We start from the raw sequence: 19,826 nt of genomic DNA on the forward strand, positions 1-19,826 counted from the left end.
CTTTTCTTAATTAAATGTGTTTTTAGTACAAGCATTGGTGCACAGTATGTCATAAAAGCAAATCTGGAAATAACAGTCAGAGAGAGTTTCCAGTTAATTGATGATTATTCTTAGAAGAAAAGTGTTTTAGATGACTATTACTTTTTAATTATATCCCATTATACAGTCAAGCATGAATGAAACTGTATAATTTAATGAAACGGCCTTGTGTAAACATTTTTTGGGAGTGGTTTGAGGTTAGCTGCCTTTGAGGCCCTTTCACCATCCCCAATGTCATCCTTTGGCGTTACAGAAAGAACCATTTACAGTATTTAGTACTTTTATGTATCCTGTCACATCTAATTTATTTTAATAGGCTCTTGTCATCTGTGTTCTCTGGTGTTCGTACTGCAAATGTTGTTCCCGTATCCCTGCTGTATGTCAGCTCACTGGTTATGGTGTAGAAGCCTGTAGCTTTTCCTGAACATGGCTTGAATGCAGCAACATGTTCTGCACAGTTTCTTGAATTATTGAACAGCCATTGTGTGGGAATAGAATGAGAGAGGGGAGATTTGCAGGATTGAGCCGTATGGGGGCACAAAAACGTTTCATCTGTGCAGTCTACATGCTTTTATGTAACCTTGAGGAGATAAAATGTGCATGTCGGGTTATGCCACGTTAAAAGATCACTGAAGAAGATCATGATGATGCCGCTGTGCAGGTTTTGTAGGTGAAAAGTCTACAGTTTGAATTATTTTCTCTCTTATAAATTGATTGAAATTCCTCCTACCTGAATAAAATGTGATGGTGCTGGAAAAAGTGCTGCAAATTTAAAATAACCTGCTGATTATTTTCTTGATTTATTAATTATTCATTTGGTGAATAAAATATAAAAAAAGTGCATATTTTATCCTACTAACAACCTAGAAACTAATCACATTCATAAATTAAAAAAAGCAGCAAGTATACCCAGTTTAAAAGCTTTTGTATGAAAAATGACAAACACTTGATTAATTATAAAAATAGTTGTTCATTTTCTGTCAATTGACTAACTGAAAGCGGAATGTGGATGATTTGTATAATGTCTATATGGAAATTACATTAGATTGCTGTAATTAAGTACTAGCACAACCCACACTGTCCATTACACTTCCAAAATCTGGACAGGCACTGAAAGGACAGATGTATCAGTTTTGCACATTAAAGTTTTCACTGAAAGTTTTATATCTTTAGTGGAAACTTTTCATGAGAGGAAGTTGACTCCCTGTGCTTGCTGACTTACTAACAACATTAAGCTTAATTAACAGATTAATGTCATTAGCGTCCTCGAAGCACTCAAATCACCAAATTAAATTTTAATGCTGCAGTAAATGAAACTTGACCTGACCTCATTTCAAGTTGTACAAGGCCACTTTCCTACCTGTTAATGTGCTCCTCAAGTTTATTTTGTGGGCAGCAGCAACAGGCATTTGTTTTCTGTTATGCAATTCACATTTATGCGACGACAGTGTGGAACCCAAAACTGACCTTAGAATCAACAAATGTGGAAAAAGCATTTTTTTAAATATATAACACTTGATATTTTTTTTATTTACATGCTCATTACAGTGTTAATTTTGGTTTTTGGAAAAGGAAACAAAAAACCCATTTTGAGGTGATTAAATTCCCACTTTAATAAAAAAAATAGAGCCCAACGATATGGGATTCTTTAGGCCGGTACTGCCTTTTAGAGCAGAAATAATTTACTAATATGGGGGCTGATATAGTAAATATTGTATAATACATTTTTATATATAAGCTTGAAAGAAAATATAAATTTTCTACTTGGATTGTACACTAATATGACGATGCAAAGGTATTCAGGAGGCTGCTTTTTTAAATAAATACCTTCATATTTAAAATTTTCTATACATTATAAATTATATGTACAACATTTAAATTCTAGTAATCTGAGGAAATAATAAATGAAGAAGAAGAATAGCCAAATAAATATCAGTATGGTTGTATGTTCAGTCAACTGCTGACCGTTAAAATAAAGGGTAAATTAAAATTAAATTAACAGCTATATTACACTATTTCTACATCCTTTTAATTATGCTCTGTAAAAAAAAAAATGTTTTTAAGTTTTATAACAGAAATCGTACGCCCATACCTTTATGTCTGTCTGTTATTAACATGTGACAGCTCCTGCTTTTATAATATTAATATGGAATCAGTGGCGGGTTATGAAGTTTTGAGAAGGATAATAAAACAATAACCCAACTCATGTCCTACAATTCCAGACATTTATTAACAAAAAGATGTATTTCACTCACCGAATTACTGAACGCAGCACAGATTTAGTTCCCATATAGTTGTAAAGTACCTTCTCATCCAGCCTTCACTGCTTCCACTCTCCCCTCTCCTCCTGTTCCCCTATATCTTCTATATTTTATTGGAGGATCATCTTGCAGAGGAAAGATTCACTGTAACTTAAAATGGGACTCAAGCTATTTGACATTATGCAGAAATATCAGCAAATTCCAGCCGAATACTGTATGAGTGAAGTTTAGCTTTTAGGCATTATAACCTGCCAATGTACCCCACAATAGCACTTGATGACGAATAACTCTGAGCTCAGTGCATTATGTAAAGTGAAGATATTTACTTCATTGTAACTACAGAGGTCATATAACTAGTTAGAGACAGTGAGTTGCTTCCCCTTATTTTGGCCTTTATGAGATATAAGAGTAGAGTAGTATAATATATAAGAGTAGTATTGATTTTCTTTTCTTTTCTACTCTGCTCATTCTGCTCGCAGGTTTACATCTTCTCTTTCACCACAAATTGATATTACCTCATAGGGCGCCACAGGAATGAGTCCTTAAACCTGGAAGTAAGCTAGCATTTTAGCGCCATTGGGTCTATCCGCTCAAACTCAGTGAGGATTATGAATGTTTTTTTGGTTAGATGCTTGAAATTAGTTCTATGGTTAACTCAAGTTTAAGAGATGTTCACGTTTCGTTGTGAGGCATAAAATACATAAATAAATACCCCCACTTGTGAATTTTGGAGTTTTTAGGGTTGCTAACGAGTGGCTAAATGAGACTACAGTGGTTGTCGGGGACATTAAACATCATCACACCGGACACGGACGGCAACTCGCTCTTCGTTTGCCTTGCAGCCTCTAGTCGTGTTTTTCTGTGCTCTTGCAAACTCTTGTAAATTATGTTAATAAACAAATTATTAGGCTACAGATTTGCTAGCTTGTCAAAACTGCTGGTTAGCTTGTTGGAGAACGTCTGAGGCTAACGGTAGTGACATAGAAATCATGCGATGGTGGACTAGGTCGCTATAGCATAATGTTAGCTATTTATGTCAGGAAAGCAGATTCTAGCTGACTCTCTGTCTCAAGCTTAAATGTCGTGCATATTCTTGTCAAACTGACACATGTGAGCATTTGAGCTTGCCAATATAAACTGGACATACAATGTACCTAATCTTTTGCACTCTGTCCATAATGTTTAACTCCGTTTATCTCAGTCCGTAACAGTAAAATGCACTGACAAGAGCTCTACTCTGCCATCACACCACAGCAAAAACTCATCATATCACAAACTCTTCATTTAATGTTCAAGATGTCACTGTTTCATTCATAACTTGAGTTCTCCTCTCTCACATTCATGAAAAACCACTCACAATATGTAGTCCACGTTTCTTCGCATACAGAAAACATACCACCTTAATAATGTATGTTTCTACTTATAGCACTCGCTCAGGATCCCTCGGGTGTGTTTTTTGGTCTACACAGTTGTGATTGTAATCTATGCAATAACCAGAACTAATGTTGTGAGGAAATCGTATCTGCAAAAACCATAACCCATTGAAACAATGTGCGAATGAGTAAGCGAATGTTTCAAGGGCAGAGATATTGCAGAAAAAACATATTGCTCCTGCAGCCACTCTCAACTTCTCGAGCAGAATGAGCTTGGAACAATTATGACTCAAGGACATGAGTCAACTTGAATGACTATAGCCTATATTAACCCCATATATAGATATTAGCTTGAAGGCTAGAATAGTGATTTTAAGTGTTTTCTTTTTTTGTAAGCTGTAAGAGCTGCTGAGGAAAGAGTACTTAACGTGGCAAAAATGTTTCTCCAGACACGTTTAAACACTGTTCTTTAATGGCAGATTGCATTTATTTAATCTCCTACAGCATGTCAAACCAATGCAAAGAGAACATTAACGATTTCACGATTTCTGTCAGAGGCATTTGGTGGCAGGATAAATACAAATGCTGCATTCAGTGTCATTCATTGCTATGACAACACCAGATATCAAAAACCAGGTGGCTGAAAATAGAGAAAGAAACCGCACGAAACAGTAATGTCAGCACGTTTGCTCCGAGGCCTTTTAAATGCCAGATGTGCGGTGCCAGACGCCACAGTGCCAGGACGCTGCTTTCCTCCAGTCAGCTGATTTTTCAGTGCTGAGCTGCAGCGGAGCGCACATTCAGCTCAGTTTTTCTGTGTGGGAGCTGGGGTTACAGCATGATACACAGCCGAGGATCACAATGCAACACTGTTTGCTTTCTCTTACCGTACAATTAACAGAGTGGTTTTAGCCTCCCGGTGTTTTGTTGGTTTCATAAAGACAAACAGGATAGTGACCTTTGGAGAGTCCGGTCCTAAGGCTCAGCTGTCACATGACACAAAGATTTTTCAATACACTGTCAGCAATGCCCTAACACATGTCTAACAGTAAATGTTACTGAGAATTTGACAATGAAAGTCAGACTGCTGTTATAATACGAATAAACGCCTATTTCAGGCCAGAAGTCTATATAAGAATAAGACCAAGAGCCCTGTTTAAATGACCTGTGGTGCATGGACTAAAGCGCCTGCCCAACTCCACATTTGCTACTTAAATGGTGCACAATCTGCATGCAAAATAAGGCAAAAGGGGCAAAGGGGTTGTATTTAGTCTCTTAATCATTTGTGTGTTTTGGGTGTAACATGAATTAAACCAATCAGAGTGTCATTACCTGCAACTGGCTATCTAAATGGCAGATTACATCATGCAATTTGACTGCATATAAGCACTGATAATTTAAAACTGTATTTAACTGAGGAGGACGAGCGCAACTGCATGCCCCTGAGTGTATGCATGTTGTAAACCTGGCTGTAAAGGTCCATCTTACTATCTGAATAATGCAACCTTATAGTAGCAGGAATATACTGCACCATTGACTTTAGACCAGGTTTTTGTTGGTCAAAGGTTCAATCGCTTTCTGCTGCGTCAAGATTATCTGCACCTCGTTTTAAGACCAGCACGCCCATAGATGCAGACTGGGAGCAAGCACATTTGCACAATGTGGGCACTCTGCTTTAAAAAGACAACTTTGCTTTGGTATGAAACAGTCAATTACACTTTGCACGGGTTGTAAGATAGGGCCCTAAAAGTATACAGTCATGCTAACGGATCTGTGAGATGGTACATTGGAGCTTTGAGCTAAATGCTAACGTTGGCATGCTAAAAATAATAATGCAAACATTAACGAATTATCGTTCTCAGTATCGTTATCAGTTTTAGGTTTCATCCGCTCTGAAAAATGTACAACATATCGAGGCAATCCTTACAAACTTTTGGAGAGAAAAAAAATCCTTTTAGTGACACAATATAATGACTTCATAATGTCAGAGGAGTAGTAACAGAACTAGAACTCATTAATCATTGAGGTTATTTGCAGATCAGGGAATAACCTATTTAAATATAATCTGTTGGTCACAAATTGTAGTTTCTCCATATGAAGACGTCTGTTAGAGCCTCTTTAACAGTAACTGAGTTATGGCTGCATGTGCGTGAAGGTCTTTGTGTAAAAAGTAGGTTACTCGTTGTTACTGCGGTTGGTGAGTCTTAATGCCTCGACATGAACCAGGGTATCTCACTGTGGATGATATTTCTGTTCAAACGTTTCACTGGGGAAATCAGCACAAAACAATCTGCTTGGCCATCTGGAATGTTTCAGTGTGCTTGTTTGTTCGTGAAGCTGCGCATCTGTGTACGTGTATGCAAACATGTACCAGCAGATTGGCATTTGCTTCAAACACCTGAGGGCAGTAAATTGCCCCCCAGCTAAATTCGGCTTGAGCAGAGTGATTGTTCCTGTTTTTTTACAGTGACGCAAAAATGTGTGTTCGCTTGGGATTGTTCTGCACCTCCGACAAGAGCCAAAACAACAATGTGATGAGGGAGAGTACAAGAGCAGAACAGCTAAAAAGACCCAGATGTCAAGTTGTCACTTCTCATCTTAGCAGAACAATTGTGGAAAATGGATGGGCCTTTTTCATTATTGTCTGACGGTTTTAGGAGATCAAGTAATTGAAAACATAATCATCACTAGTGCACGATGTCCATTCAAAATGTGCCTGTTCAGAACGGGACGATTGCCCTTGGCTTCAAGCATCTCAGCTTGATGCTTTTTTGAGAACCGCTCTTCCAAACAATGCACTTCTTTGGGTCTTGAGCACTACACCTGCTATGACATAGCTGCAGCAACCCCTAGCAATGCTCGAGTACATGCATCAAACAGCCAGCTGTTTGGGACCAGGCTCTTTCAGGAACAAAATAATTAATTCCAAATGTTGCACCGCTGATGCTCGAAATGTTTGAGTTTGCTACGATGTAACATCTCCGATCTCTTTTTCTTTAGCTGTTCTTGAACAGCAGTAAGCAGTACCCAGCATGCTCTTCAGCAGCAACAGTTAATAGTGGACTCCTCTGAATATTCTAAACAATGTATACACTGCCTGCTATAATAAATATATCCTATAGAGCTCAAGAGCTCACACTTGACATTGCACTTCCTTGGGTCCTCAGCAATATACATGTCAAGTGTGAAGTCCATCGGATTAATGTTTGTTGAGAAAATCAAAGGACAGACAGACAGACAGGCTTCTTCCACTTCAGTTGGATGGAGATACTCGTTAGTTGCAGCTCTACATTCCAACTCTTAAAAAGTCTCTCATTGTGCAAGGCAAGAGATTTGTGTATTTATGACCAATTTAGGAACAAGCTGCCTGTGATTTCAGTGATTTCTGCCTCATGCATGCTCCGCCAAAGCGTCACCCCACACCTAAAACAAATGGAGTATTTCTGAGTGAGTGAGAACATGTCTGATCTCCTGTTGTGTGCTACACAAGGACTATGTCTAGACCTGATTCATGTGAGAAAACAGCTTTAGAGTGTGTTTCCTTGCACTGTAAAAAGAAAATAAAAAAATAATTGGAAACATTTTTTGAAAAACACTAAGCGTAAACAACCATAAGTTATTTAACAGATTCTTTTAAAATATGGATAATATACAGTACATATCTATATTTAATAAACTATATATCTGTAGAATGACTAAAGTATTTTTTATTTTAATATGATGGTAAGTGTTTGGTAACTTTTGCAGCCAGACTTTTTACCTTTTTTTAAAAATGATTTATTTTACTTTTTTTTCCATTCAATTTTAAGTTTTACTGTAAGAAAACAGAAAGTCGTGTTGATTTTACATTCAGCAATATGATGTGTTTTTTATTTATTTATTTATTTTTACATTTTAACATAAAATGAATTGCAATTTAACATTGAAGGCCATTAAGCAAGTGAATAATGCTGTAAAAAAATTGCAGATTTCAACTTCAATTTTATGGTTAATATTGTAATAAAAGTATTTTTATGGCATTTGCACCTAATGTAGAAAAAACCAAGAAGAACCCTGTTAAAACAATACAGTATTTATTTTTCTTCCTTTTTTCTTACAGTGTGTGTGATGTGTCACAAATCACAACCTTTCAATTTAATTGTTTGTTTGGGTATTTATAGCATAAATCTAGAATAATTTATTCCTCACAAGAGAAAAAGATAGTGTTACACCTCGAAAAACTGCACGTTTGTCCAGATGTTAAATGACATATTTGTTAACTATAATTCAGCCGTTTTAGATACTCATGTGCACCTTACATAAACATCAGTGTCCACTTGCTTTTGCCTGTTGACCCTGGCTGCTTTCACACTTTACTGTGATTCTCGTTAGCTGCTGGCCCATTATTTTGGTCGCACCCTTTGGCTGCAAACCAAACACTGTCTACAATTGTCTCTTCAACAAAATCCTTAAGGCCAGGTCATGAACAGCTAAACTATCTAGAAAACCAACCAGTTTGGTCCAAAACTTTACCCTTGTAGAAAGAAAGACACAGAATTTACATAGCTGGAACAAACTGTTTTCTAACAAGTCAGGCCCTGCAGTAGGAGCTTTGTTTACTCCTGGTTAAATTTGCAAGAGTTCCACCATAGTCAAAATCCAATTTCAGAAACATCACCCTTTTTTATTTTTCCGTGCGTGCCATATGCATGCCCGTATGTGCAGCTGCATTTTGTTTTGTGTACTCTTCCCCTCGTCTTGACTCCTCCAATTTGCCACCTTCATTGTTGCACAGAGAGAACAGAATGAGAAGCCTTAGCCCTCATGGACACAGGGCACATATATTTTTAATCTGCTCAATTTTACATACTGTTTAAATGGGTCCTGCATTTTTAATGACTCACTTTCTCCTACTGACACGCCAGCCATTATCCTGGCAGTGCTGTTGTGTTGCTTGTATTGGTTGGTGGATGCTTGCCTTATTTCACTTAATTCCCTTTCCTTGTGATGTTAGAAGTGGGGATTTGAGTAAAACCGAGCTGATAGTAGAGCAGCGCTGTCAGCCATCTTCCACCCTCAGAGCATTAGGGTGTAGTTTTATGGCTACTGACACTGTGCGAGCAGGAAAGACATTAAAGATGCAAAAGGGTTGAGCCTCGGTGGTCACTGATCAGTGGTACTTTATAGTGGAATTAAAATGAAAAATGGACCCCCTGCAAAGTGTGTTTGTATCAAGATAATGGTGCATATTATAATAATGCTAGAAAAGCAATTCATCGCGATAGCTTCCTGTCTGTCTGGTCCAAAAGTGCACTTGCAAACTTCCTTCCTTTGCAGAAAAACCCTATTAAATTTTTACATGTGAGGATTACCATAATTACTTTTGAACTTTTCACATGATCACATGTGGCTGGCTCGTCTCACAAGGGACTTATTATGCAGGTCGTAGACTCTTTGGGAACCTGAAAGTTGTTAGAGCTGATTGTTGCTTCACTGTAGCGCACTCACTTTACAATTCAGGTAAATGCTTTGTGATTAGGCGGTTAGATTGAAAAGCAGCAGGGCTCTGAATCCTGAGGAACAAGACTGAGAATCACTTGTCTAGTTGTTGACAGCGTTGTTGTCCTACCTGAGAGCAGTGATGCAATCCTGCTGAAGCCAGAACTGTTGAAGCATCTATTAGAAGTTAAGGTAACAGCTTTAATGGGCACAAAGAGAATATAACCTCTTGGAAATAAGACATGAATTAATTAGGTACATTCAAATGCTTTCATTTTATAGATGATTCTGCAAATTTCATGCATGAGTTGCAAGCTTATAAGGCATGTATACGGACTGTTTTATATTGGCTTGGGACACAAATTTGTTGGATGTGCTGTTACATCACCTTGAAACAAAATAATCTTCTTTAACACTCATTAGTTATCTGATTTCTCCCTCTCTGATATACATCAACCGTTTAATTGGACTCTATGTAGTCTATTTCTAGAACACCACCCCTTAGGTTGTTTGATTTATGAACATAACTTGCATAATGCTATGCATAATGAGGCTGAAGTCGTCTTTTTGTCATTTTTACACTCAGATTGAGGCGTACATCTCTACTTACCTACCTGATATTTTCAGTCAAATGTCTGCATGCTGTCTCACCTGACAGGCAGAATTTTTAGCCATGTTCACGGCATGAGTCTGGAGATAACTATGTCCATCATACAGATGTACACGTTTCGCAGAGAATGAAGTGTTCCGACATTAATGATTCCCTGACTTTTCCTCTAGCAGGACTGTGAGGATGACATTTACAGCCGAGACTGATGGGACTGTCATTTTGCTGTTATTTGGTTATAAAGCAAAGTTTTGGACGTCCCTGATTATTTTTTTCATCCCCGGGACAGGGGGAAGCCCTCCTTCAGTTAGAGCCAAGTGGAAAGCCATTATAGAAGTGCCTTAAACCTGCATTCTTTCAAATGGCCAGCAGGGGGCAACTCCATACACTGCAAATAGAAGTCTGATTGTTTCTGTGAGAAAATGGCTCAACTTCTCACTTGATTTATTATATTATATAATAATAATATTATATTATATAATAATAATAATATAATAAAAAATATTTTCCCATTCAGTTCATGGTTTCAAGTCTTCAATAAAACATGGTGTTCTTGTAAATTATGGCCCGATTTAGAGTAAAATAAGACAATAAATTGGCGTATGCTTCAGGCCTTTGCTACGTTGTGACTGACAAGTCGTTACAACAACACAGTGGCCCTCATTTATCAAACGAGCGTATGACAGAAAGTGAACGTAAAGTGGCCGTACGATCATTTCTACGCAAGCCTCGGCATTTATCAATTTGGACGTGAACGGACGGTACGATCAGATCTCACGTCTGCTCTCAGCTCGTGTACGCAAATTTGAGTCAGCGTGAAGTCCACACATCTGAGTCGGAGAATTTATCTTAGACTATGGTATCGATGCCTGGAGCTGATAAAACTCTGCCGTGTTTGTTTTTTATTTTTTAAATGGTGACAAACTAAAGCATGTTTAAGCTATATTATTTATCACTAAAAACCTAATTAAAAATAAATACATCCTGCGACCATGAAATTCTTTCCCCAGAATACTAGCCGAGGCTATTAAATGTTGTTGTCTTCTGCTATTTACCATTATTATTATTATCCTGCTGGACACCGGAGCGTCAGCGTCTCCTTCACCAGCGTTGTTGCTCGAATAGAAACATTTCCAATCAGCGCTGCCACACGCTCCTCTGACTGGGACAGAATTCTGACTAAATGTGAACAAGTGAATAATATCTCTCCACCATAATAACAATATTTGGATATTATATAGGCTATTAGGCTTTATATATCACAATGTATAAATGAAATGTTCCAACCTCACCGGGAGTTTGATGGTCCGCTACTCTGCTGACAGCACCACTGATTTCCTTCCTTTTCACTTTTTATGCTGCAAAACAAAACCAGTTTGTTGTGTTGCAGCTGTTGGACATCAGCGTTTCACTTTCTGCCTCTGAGAAATTCCTCTTCTGGAATTAAAACTTGCTTTAAAACATTGTTTACCTGCTGGCTGCAACCAAAAAGCTGTGAAAACTTTTGAGTCTGTGCTCCAAATGTAAAATATTCACCAAACTTGTTTGAGTTTATAACAATAAGTACTTTTATTTCACAAACCTCCGTCGCTGCGTATTTCTGTAATATGTCTATTTCGCTCCTGTTGTTATTTGTAACGGTGCACTTTGCTAATGAAGCTGACTTTAAAACAAAAAGGTAACAGAAAAAAAATCCTCTTTTTGGCTGTATTGCGTTCTTCGGTGTCATAAACTCTCGAGGCGAGCCATCTGAATCGGGTATATATTAGGGCGTGGTATTTAAATGACGCTTGTTTCGAGCCGCCACATTTATCAACAGCCGATCATTCTCACAACCCTGTCATAAGACGAAATATACACTCAGATCTGCGCTCGTTTCTACGCTTGTTAGATAAATGAGGGCCAATGAGTTTTGGTCTAAGAATTTTTACCTTTTCACAGTGTTTTTTCGGTTCATGAAAGATAATTATAACATTTTTGTTGCCTAAAAATGCTAACAAAGCTAGCTCCACCTTCTCATCTAAATATGGGAAATAAAAGAAATGTTGTCGCTTCAAGTTTATAATGTCTATTCATTGATTCGCTCATCTACCAAAAACCTTTAGAATATTTTTTAATGCTTGTCACGGAAAATACTGATAAACGCAGTTAATTTAGAATAATTTATCACAGAGCATGAAATCTATTACCTTTTTAACAGCCATTAAAACTATTTCACAGCTAAAATGTCACCCACCTTTGTTGGCAAAAAAAACTTCCAACTTCACTTCAACTTCTTGTGTTTTGGAACTTTTCTCTCTTTCATCTACCTCCTCCATTAGTATCGAATCCACTCTGCATCTCTACTTAGCTATTATTTTCTAATTTCTTCTTCACACTTGTCTCATACATGGTCGGTCTGAAGTTACAGGAAGGATTAGGAGCACTAATGCCAGGAACTGCATTAAATTCTTCTCATTGTAAGTGCATCTGGCTAAGAGTGTTGGCTAAATCTGAAAAGCATTATAGGCTTTTCCATTTTATTCAGACTGACCGCTGTAACTTTGAACACACTTGGCTGTGCTGTGGTTATTATACGCCAACACATAACCTGTACACATAAAGATAAAATGTGAAGCTGGAGGTCCTTTAAAGGTTTTTGACAATAGGATAAAATGGAAAAGATATGAGAACATTGTCCATGTGGGAGTCTAATGGTCTTTTTCTCTTTGTGGACTTATATCTTTTGCCTTCCGGGCCATTCAGAGTTCATTTTTCCCCATACCTACTTATTTCGGCTGCATTTCTCACACAAATCCCCTCGACTAAATGGGAAGCATCTGACAATAGCTGAAAAATTGTTTCCATTAATACACTAGAAAGCTTTAGCTACAGTTGCTCTGCAGTCGCTCCACAGTGCTACTGAGCTGTGGAGTGGAATGCCATTGAGGCAGGTGAGGCTGCAAGGACAAGAGGGATGAGTGTTTGCCAAATATATTTGCTCACTTCAGCTGAAGGCCAAAGGGAGAGCGCAAAGTGACATCTTTCACATTCTCTGTAGCATCAACAAACATTTCTTCCACCAAAGCAGAGGCTGACCCAGTGCCTCAGGCTGAGGTCACTCTAGCCTGCAAGTTTCTCCCCTAACTTGATTTTTCTGCTCCTTCACAGGGCTGCAGCTGGTGCACAACAGAAGCATATGAGTTGTAAGCTTGAAATTCAAGTCTGGTTAGGTCCAATTGTGTCGGCACAGCGAGCCATCGGGCTTATTCTTCCTATTCTAAATATAATAGAGAACAGGGCTTTGTAAGTGGATAATAAAATAGTATTTAATGTACTGTATATAAAAGTCCACCACACTGTACTGACATTCATTCTCCACCGCCACCAGCCCTTGTGATTAAATTACTATGCAGACGTTGCCATATACTGTAAATATGTGAGATTGTTGCTGCTCCATCTGTGTGGACGTCCTCGCCCCCCTGACCAGCGGTCCGCCCGGGTCTCGCCCCAGGCATGTGGTGCAACCTCGCGCTCCATGCATGGCGACATGGCAGGGATGCTGTGAAATGTCACTTTGCCATTGCTCACAGAGGCAGCACGTTGCTGCAGGGCCCGAGCCGTGGTGGTTGGAAACAAATGGAACAAGAGTCACAGTTAAAGGTCAGAACACAAGGCTCATGAATACAGTCCAGTACAGCTGTATTTGGTTTCAGTGTGAGGAGAATATATTCATATAAATGTGATGTTGGGGAATGGTTTTAAAGTATTTCTGTAAGTGTGAAAATAATGGCTGTTTATTCAACAAATTATTTTTCTTGCTTGGGTCCAGACCTTTGAATCTGCCCACTCTATTGTGTTAACTGGCATTATGACTGTTTGTTAAAACACAATCAATCCAATGAGCGCTACAGGGAGGCAAAAATTAGCTCATCAGGGACACAGTCAGGACATTTACATCGACAGCATGTCTTCTCAGTGTCACCTGATATCGCAGTTTGTTTTTACTCTTAACACCCCAGCAAAACCAGTATTTTTGCCTGGCTTCTCATCAGCGTTGTCTTAAAAATAGATCAGATTCAGGCGGATATGTTGGCCTCTCGTGATTGTAAAATTGAACCCCCCCTCCCTAAAGGAAATCGGTTATAGTGGAGGCAATGTGAGACTGAAGATGGAAGATGGATCGCATTAAGCTGACAATTCTGTCTGACATCCGGCAAGATTATTTTGATTCTAGTACTGAGAAATGTTGGCTGCTTTTGTCAACATCAAAGGCAGACATGCAAACTAAGCCCTTTTGAAATTCTCTCACTTTGCCAATTAAATAACAGAAATTCTAAATTTGTAAATCCAACACCAGCATGTGCAAAATTATCAAAACTGGTTCCCTTTCAAAGGCAACCACTCAGAAGATCCTTTCCACTATAAAAGTGAATAGGTCAGATACATGGAAGCATTGCCTGATAGATTAAAATATCCTGAAGAGGATGAAGACTGAGATTTAAAATTATACCTTGTATTCCAGGTGCTTGTGATTGGTGAGTGATTTATTATATGTGTAAGGAGACAACTATTCTCTCAACAACTGTTGACTCAGGTCAAAGCAGTTTATATTAGCACAGAGCAGCACTGAGTTTCTGCTTCCTCTTCATACTTGAAAACCAGTTATCACTTTCATGTAGAGGCCAGTCAGTTCAATGTTATGAGATGATTTAATTTAATTCATTTTCTGTGTTGGCATTTTTTTTAATGGCAATGTCGCTGTGTTCTTCAGGCTGTTGCCAGGCTGGTCTGGATCTTTGGTCCAGAGAGAAATTAAACAACTATTATACGGATCGAAATTTAGTACAGACCAGGATCACAAACTAAAATTTACATTAAAACATAAGTAAAAATTATTGTCGTAAACTGAAACTAGATTAAAAAAAAAGAGTACCCTTAAAGAAAAAGTGAAACTGAAATGATATTGCCTGGTAAAATAAATAATAAAAATAAAAATTAACATAAATTAATTTCATTTTTTGTTGCTATAATATATCATCATTATCATCATTTCAGTCTGTAAAGGTCTGTAGTTGGATGTAGGCCTTTCCCTGTTCTCACCCTTTGCCAATCTTATGCTGTTCTATACCAATATTTTTCTGTTTTGTCGAGGTCGTCTCGCCACCTTGTTTTTTGACGACCTTTCTTTCGTGTCCCTCGGCGTCCATGGGGTGGTCTTTGTCATCCATCAGTTCTTCTTGTGAGGTGGCCTTCCCATTTTCATTTGAGTTTGCTGACTAATGTTTCTTTCCCAGATCCATAAAGCTGTTTTTCGATCTCGCCATGTGATGCAGAGCGTGATCCATCCATGTGCCTTTTCCATTGCTCTAGTTTGTATGCTTTCTGGTTAGGTTCCACATTTCTGCGCCGTAGGTTACTGTCAGCAGGATGCATTGGTTGTAGACTTGGTGTTTGTGGACGATTGAGGTGTCTTTGTTTTTTAAGATTGCACATGCTCTTCCAAAGGTTTGCCAACTCATTACCATAACAATAATATGATTTTAACATTGTTAATTAAATTAAATTAAACAGTCAAAACTAAAATAAAATCTAAATGGAAATTTTAAACTATTATAACCTTGGTCCCCAGAGGATGAGTCGTAACAACTTTGGTGAAGTTTATGTTTAGGTGTTTACAATGCTAAAACAGTAAACTAAGATGGTAAACATGATAGAATACCTGCTGAACACCAGCTGACATTAGCACCTTAAAGACTCTTAGTCTTGTTAAAAAGGCAAAATTATGTTTGACTCATGAGTATTTGTTGTCATTAACCATTACATGTGCTTTTTGCAATTCATTTGATATAATAAATGATTTTATTTTAAGTTGTCACAGATGAGCTGCCTTGAGGTAATGTAGATTTATGGCTTTATTTTTTATTTCACTAAAGTTATTACTTCACTGTGACTACTTCTGTTCTGTTGGTTCAGATGGGAAATGAAAAGTTTCATCTTCCCCGACAGAAGAAGCCGTTTCAAAGAGAAATGTTGAAAATGTTCAGAGCTGGAAACTTCTGTACTCTCTGCACCAATGAACCCGGGTCTGAAGACCAAAATAAAACGAATCAAAGACTTCCCTTTTATACACTTAACCTTTCGAAGGATAATAATTCAGCATCAAGACCAAATTACAGTCGGTGAATAAGTTAGATATCAAAGATGTTCCAACACTCAGCAGAGCAAGTTTTTTTATTTCATTATCACATATACAACATATCAGTCCCCCTTACTCCCTCTGTGACTTACTGTCCCAGTGTGGATTATTAGAACAATATTAATTTCACAACACTTTCAGTTTTATGTGGTGAGTGATTATTCTTCTTTTTTTTCAATATTAAAAGCACTTGTGGTTTAAGAAAATTAGTGTCATCTCAGCCCACGATTTTTTTTTTATCTGTCCAGATTTTTAACTTGTTATATGAAGTAGAACAGCAGAGTTAATTCCCTGACATTTACGAATAACTCTTAACAGTTTGCGTGCATCGTATTGTGCTTCATTTACTTAAACACTGAAAGAGAGAATAGCATTTCAAAACAGGGAAAACAACATAACAGAGGTCAAGCCCAGCACTGTTACTGCTGGCTCCTGCAAAGTGATCTTCCTATTGTTATTTTTTCACTTTCATCTCCATACTCACTTTTTTCTGTCCTTGTTTCACGACCATTTTTGTCCACTTGTTTGTTTTAAAGCGTGAAAGAAAAAAAGCCACAACAATGACTTCCCTGGTGAGAACACGGCCACAGAGAAAAAATAACAAGGAGAGATTTGCTAAAGATGGACAAACAATTCCTCAAAGAAACTCCACAGGATAGCATTGGTTCTTGTTTTCATCATATTGTCCTTTATGCAGTGCAAAGATCTGACAAGAATTCACCAATAAATTAAGTTCATGTGCAGTATGGGTTCATGTCCATCAGCACACTCGGGTCAGGCTGGCAGACTCTGGTCCTACATGAGCACGCAGCTTTTGGCGCGGTCCTTTCTAATGGCAGGTGGGTGCTCGTGAATCTCAGTCCGGGGCGGCTGCTGGGAGACCCGCTTGAGTCCGCGGCGTGAGCCAGCACGTTTGAGCTGAGGCCGGTGGATGCGGGACACGGACGCCAGGGTGGTGACGTGGAAAACGTCCCGCACGCTGTTCTCCGAGTACTTTGAGGTGCATTCTGTGTAGGCCACAGCACCGATCTGCCTCGCCAAATTAGTCCCCTAAAAACAAAGAAAAACATAGAATAGGGGTCTGTGAATAAAGAGTGAAGACAGAGAAAATAATCTAAAATATAAAACATATTCTGTTTGTTTAAAACTTTTTTTACTACATGATTCCATATGTGTTCTTTCATAGTTTTGATGTCATCAGTATCAATCTACAATGTTGAAAACAAAAAGACATTGAATGACAAGGTGTGTCCAAACTTTTGACTGATAGTGTAGGTCAACATGACACAGGAGTCACATGACTCTTTTTTTTCCTGGTGAACAATTTACAATTTGCTGCTAAAAGTTTGATTAACCCCAACTTTTACTGTGTAAGTCTCCTTTTAGCGCTTGTTTTGGTTGAGAGTAATATCTGGCTCTTAGTTGTTTGCTGATTGTCATTCAGTTAGCCATCTAGTGTGAGGCAAGTTTTGTATGCTTTCCTGCTGCTGCTGGAAAAAAAATATTGATTAGAATACTCTGACTGAACAGAAAGAGGTATAGCCAAAAACAAAACACCTAAATACCCTGAAATGCTTGACAAAGCAGAGGGGAACAGCTTTCCGGCCATTATTCATTGTGGCTCCATCTCTACAAGTGCCTCCTTTAACGCTGTATACAGTCTGATTGGTGCAGCTTTAAATATTCAAACATTTATCCAGCCGTGTGCTTCATGTTGTGTTTGTTCGTAGTCCAAAAGAGGGTGACTCACCTAGAGAGCTGCTGAGAGCCAGTACTTAAAGCTATGACAAACAAACTGTGTGGATGTGAGAGACACAGGGCGGATCATATGATGGAAATGATGCATTTAACATCCTTATAACGTCCTTAAATCATGTTGAACCTCTGACTTCCTCATGTTTTTCAAAATCATACATTTAGACTTTTGAAAGTCATACAGTACCATAAAGAGTTAATAAACTTTGCAACACTCTTTTCAAACATCCTCTAAGACTTTATGATTATCACCATTTTTTATGAGCTGTTATATTATCGTTGTCCTATCCTTCTGTGGATATCAGACCATTGGTCTCGGCCATGTACAGTAAACACTCCCTTCCTAATAAAAGCCTAAGCTCTCAGAAGCGTGATCGCTAGCTGGGGCATACAGAAAGCTAAGATCCTCCACACAGCTATGAAATATTCAAGGCCTATCTGTGCAACTGTAAAACTCAGGCGTAAAAGCTCAGCTTATTCCCAGTAGTGGTTATCACCATCTTAAATCTGGACTGGTTGAACTTATGGTACTTTCATTTTGCGGTTTTCCAACAACATCGACTCTGTGCTTTGGTTAATCTTGTACTAAAAACAACATTTTGTATTGATTTAACCAATCCTTCTTTAGATCTTATAAATAGCACTAGTACTCTTTCTCACATTTTCAAGTTTCTCACTTTATTTCCTTCTTTCTTTCTGGAGTGTGTCATCAATTAGATTCATCAACTTCTCTGGCAAGGAGACGTCGACACTGTGTGACAGTGTGGGTGTTCAGCCATCAGTGTTAGAGATATTCCGTATTGAAGGAGCATCTAGCAGTCAGATGTGGTAATAATATGCCTCTTCTATGAAAAACATTAAAGGCTGGAGCTTCCAGGGAGGCTGCATGCATTATTTTTTTGCATTAATGGAAACGTTCCAACACTTCGAGCCTCTATTTTGACGCCTTTAAGCCGATAACAGCAGCAGTCACACAGTTTGCGTGCGGTTCATTCTGGTGGCTGCACTTCCCCTGGGGATCACATCAGTTGGTCAAGTGGCGGAAATGTAAAGGTCCCAGATTGTGGCTGTTTGCAATTCAGCCGTTCAAATGGGGCCCATTAAGAAAAGCTCTGCAGCATCACTTTGAAGTACAAATCCAGCAATTTGCAGCTTCTGCTCTATTTTCCCTCTTTTTCTATTAAGGCTGGCCACAGCATTTCAGTTATTTGACCACAGAAGCACTTTTATTTTTAAACTAAAGGGGCCTATTATGATCCTAGAAAATGATGTTTACATGCTTAAGTGCTCCAAAAACCCTTAATTTTTCTTTTACTTCCCTTGGCTGCTGCACCTCTATTAACCGTCTCTTTAAGTTCACTTCCTGAAAAAGCCCAGTTTGCTCTGATTGGTCAGCGTTTCTGGGTCTTCTGCTTAGTGTCAATCATTGCAGCCGTGGAAATTACATTAATGTAGTATAGCAGCACTTTCTACCGTGAAAATACAAAGTCGAAGCAAATTTTGAAGTGAGATTTTGAAATGTGGCATTAAAGAAAATCCACATTCCAAATTATGAATGTTTCCATCAGCTGGTTTAGAGCGAATAAACAAAGCTGCATAAAGGTACTTGGTCAGAAGATGGTGGTGTAATGTGTTGCTGAAGGCTAATCCGTCAGTAAACAGTAGAAGTAGAGATTGCGCAAGATCAGTCATGTGAGTTAAATGTTCGCTACATCAGAACTCATTCAAAAACATCGTTTCCAACTCCCATTTCGCACTTTAACAATTTTTTCCAAAAAGACAAAAACACCTCATTCGAAAGTTTTATCTAATTTTGGTGTTTCCATCAAGCTTTTCTCAAGCAAATCTTCAAATTGCGCATAGAATTGAATTGATGGAAACATCACTAGTAAAAGCTTCTGAACTGAAAACAACACTGTAAGGCCCGCAAATGTAATAATGTCCACAAATAATGTCCGCAAATTTCTCATAAATGTAACAAGTCCCTGCCAACTTAATTACATTTACAATTACATTTGTGGGAAATCGCGTGTTACGTTTGTAGAAGGCAGCGGCTATTACGTTTGTGGAAAATGTATTACAATTGTGGAATTATTGCATGAAAAGCTGCAGAATTTTATTTCATTTGTGGTTTA

The 19,826-nt window shown here is 38.2% G+C and overlaps 1 protein-coding gene across 1 annotated transcript in view; it reads right to left on the reverse strand.

Annotated features, from left to right (window-relative positions):
- Positions 1–15,942: 15,942 nt before the first annotated feature.
- LOC131960040 (rho-related GTP-binding protein RhoN-like) overlaps positions 15,943–19,826 on the reverse strand; it is a 37,798-nt gene continuing 33,914 nt past the window's right edge. The window contains exon 5 of the mRNA XM_059325248.1: positions 15,943–16,986. Within this exon, the coding sequence (XP_059181231.1) occupies positions 16,732–16,986 (255 nt within the window). The 3' untranslated portion in view covers positions 15,943–16,731. The remainder of the gene's footprint in view (positions 16,987–19,826) is intronic.

This window comes from Centropristis striata, chromosome 21 (genome assembly GCF_030273125.1).
Source record: "Centropristis striata isolate RG_2023a ecotype Rhode Island chromosome 21, C.striata_1.0, whole genome shotgun sequence".
Classification (NCBI taxonomy): Eukaryota; Metazoa; Chordata; class Actinopteri; order Perciformes; family Serranidae; genus Centropristis; species Centropristis striata.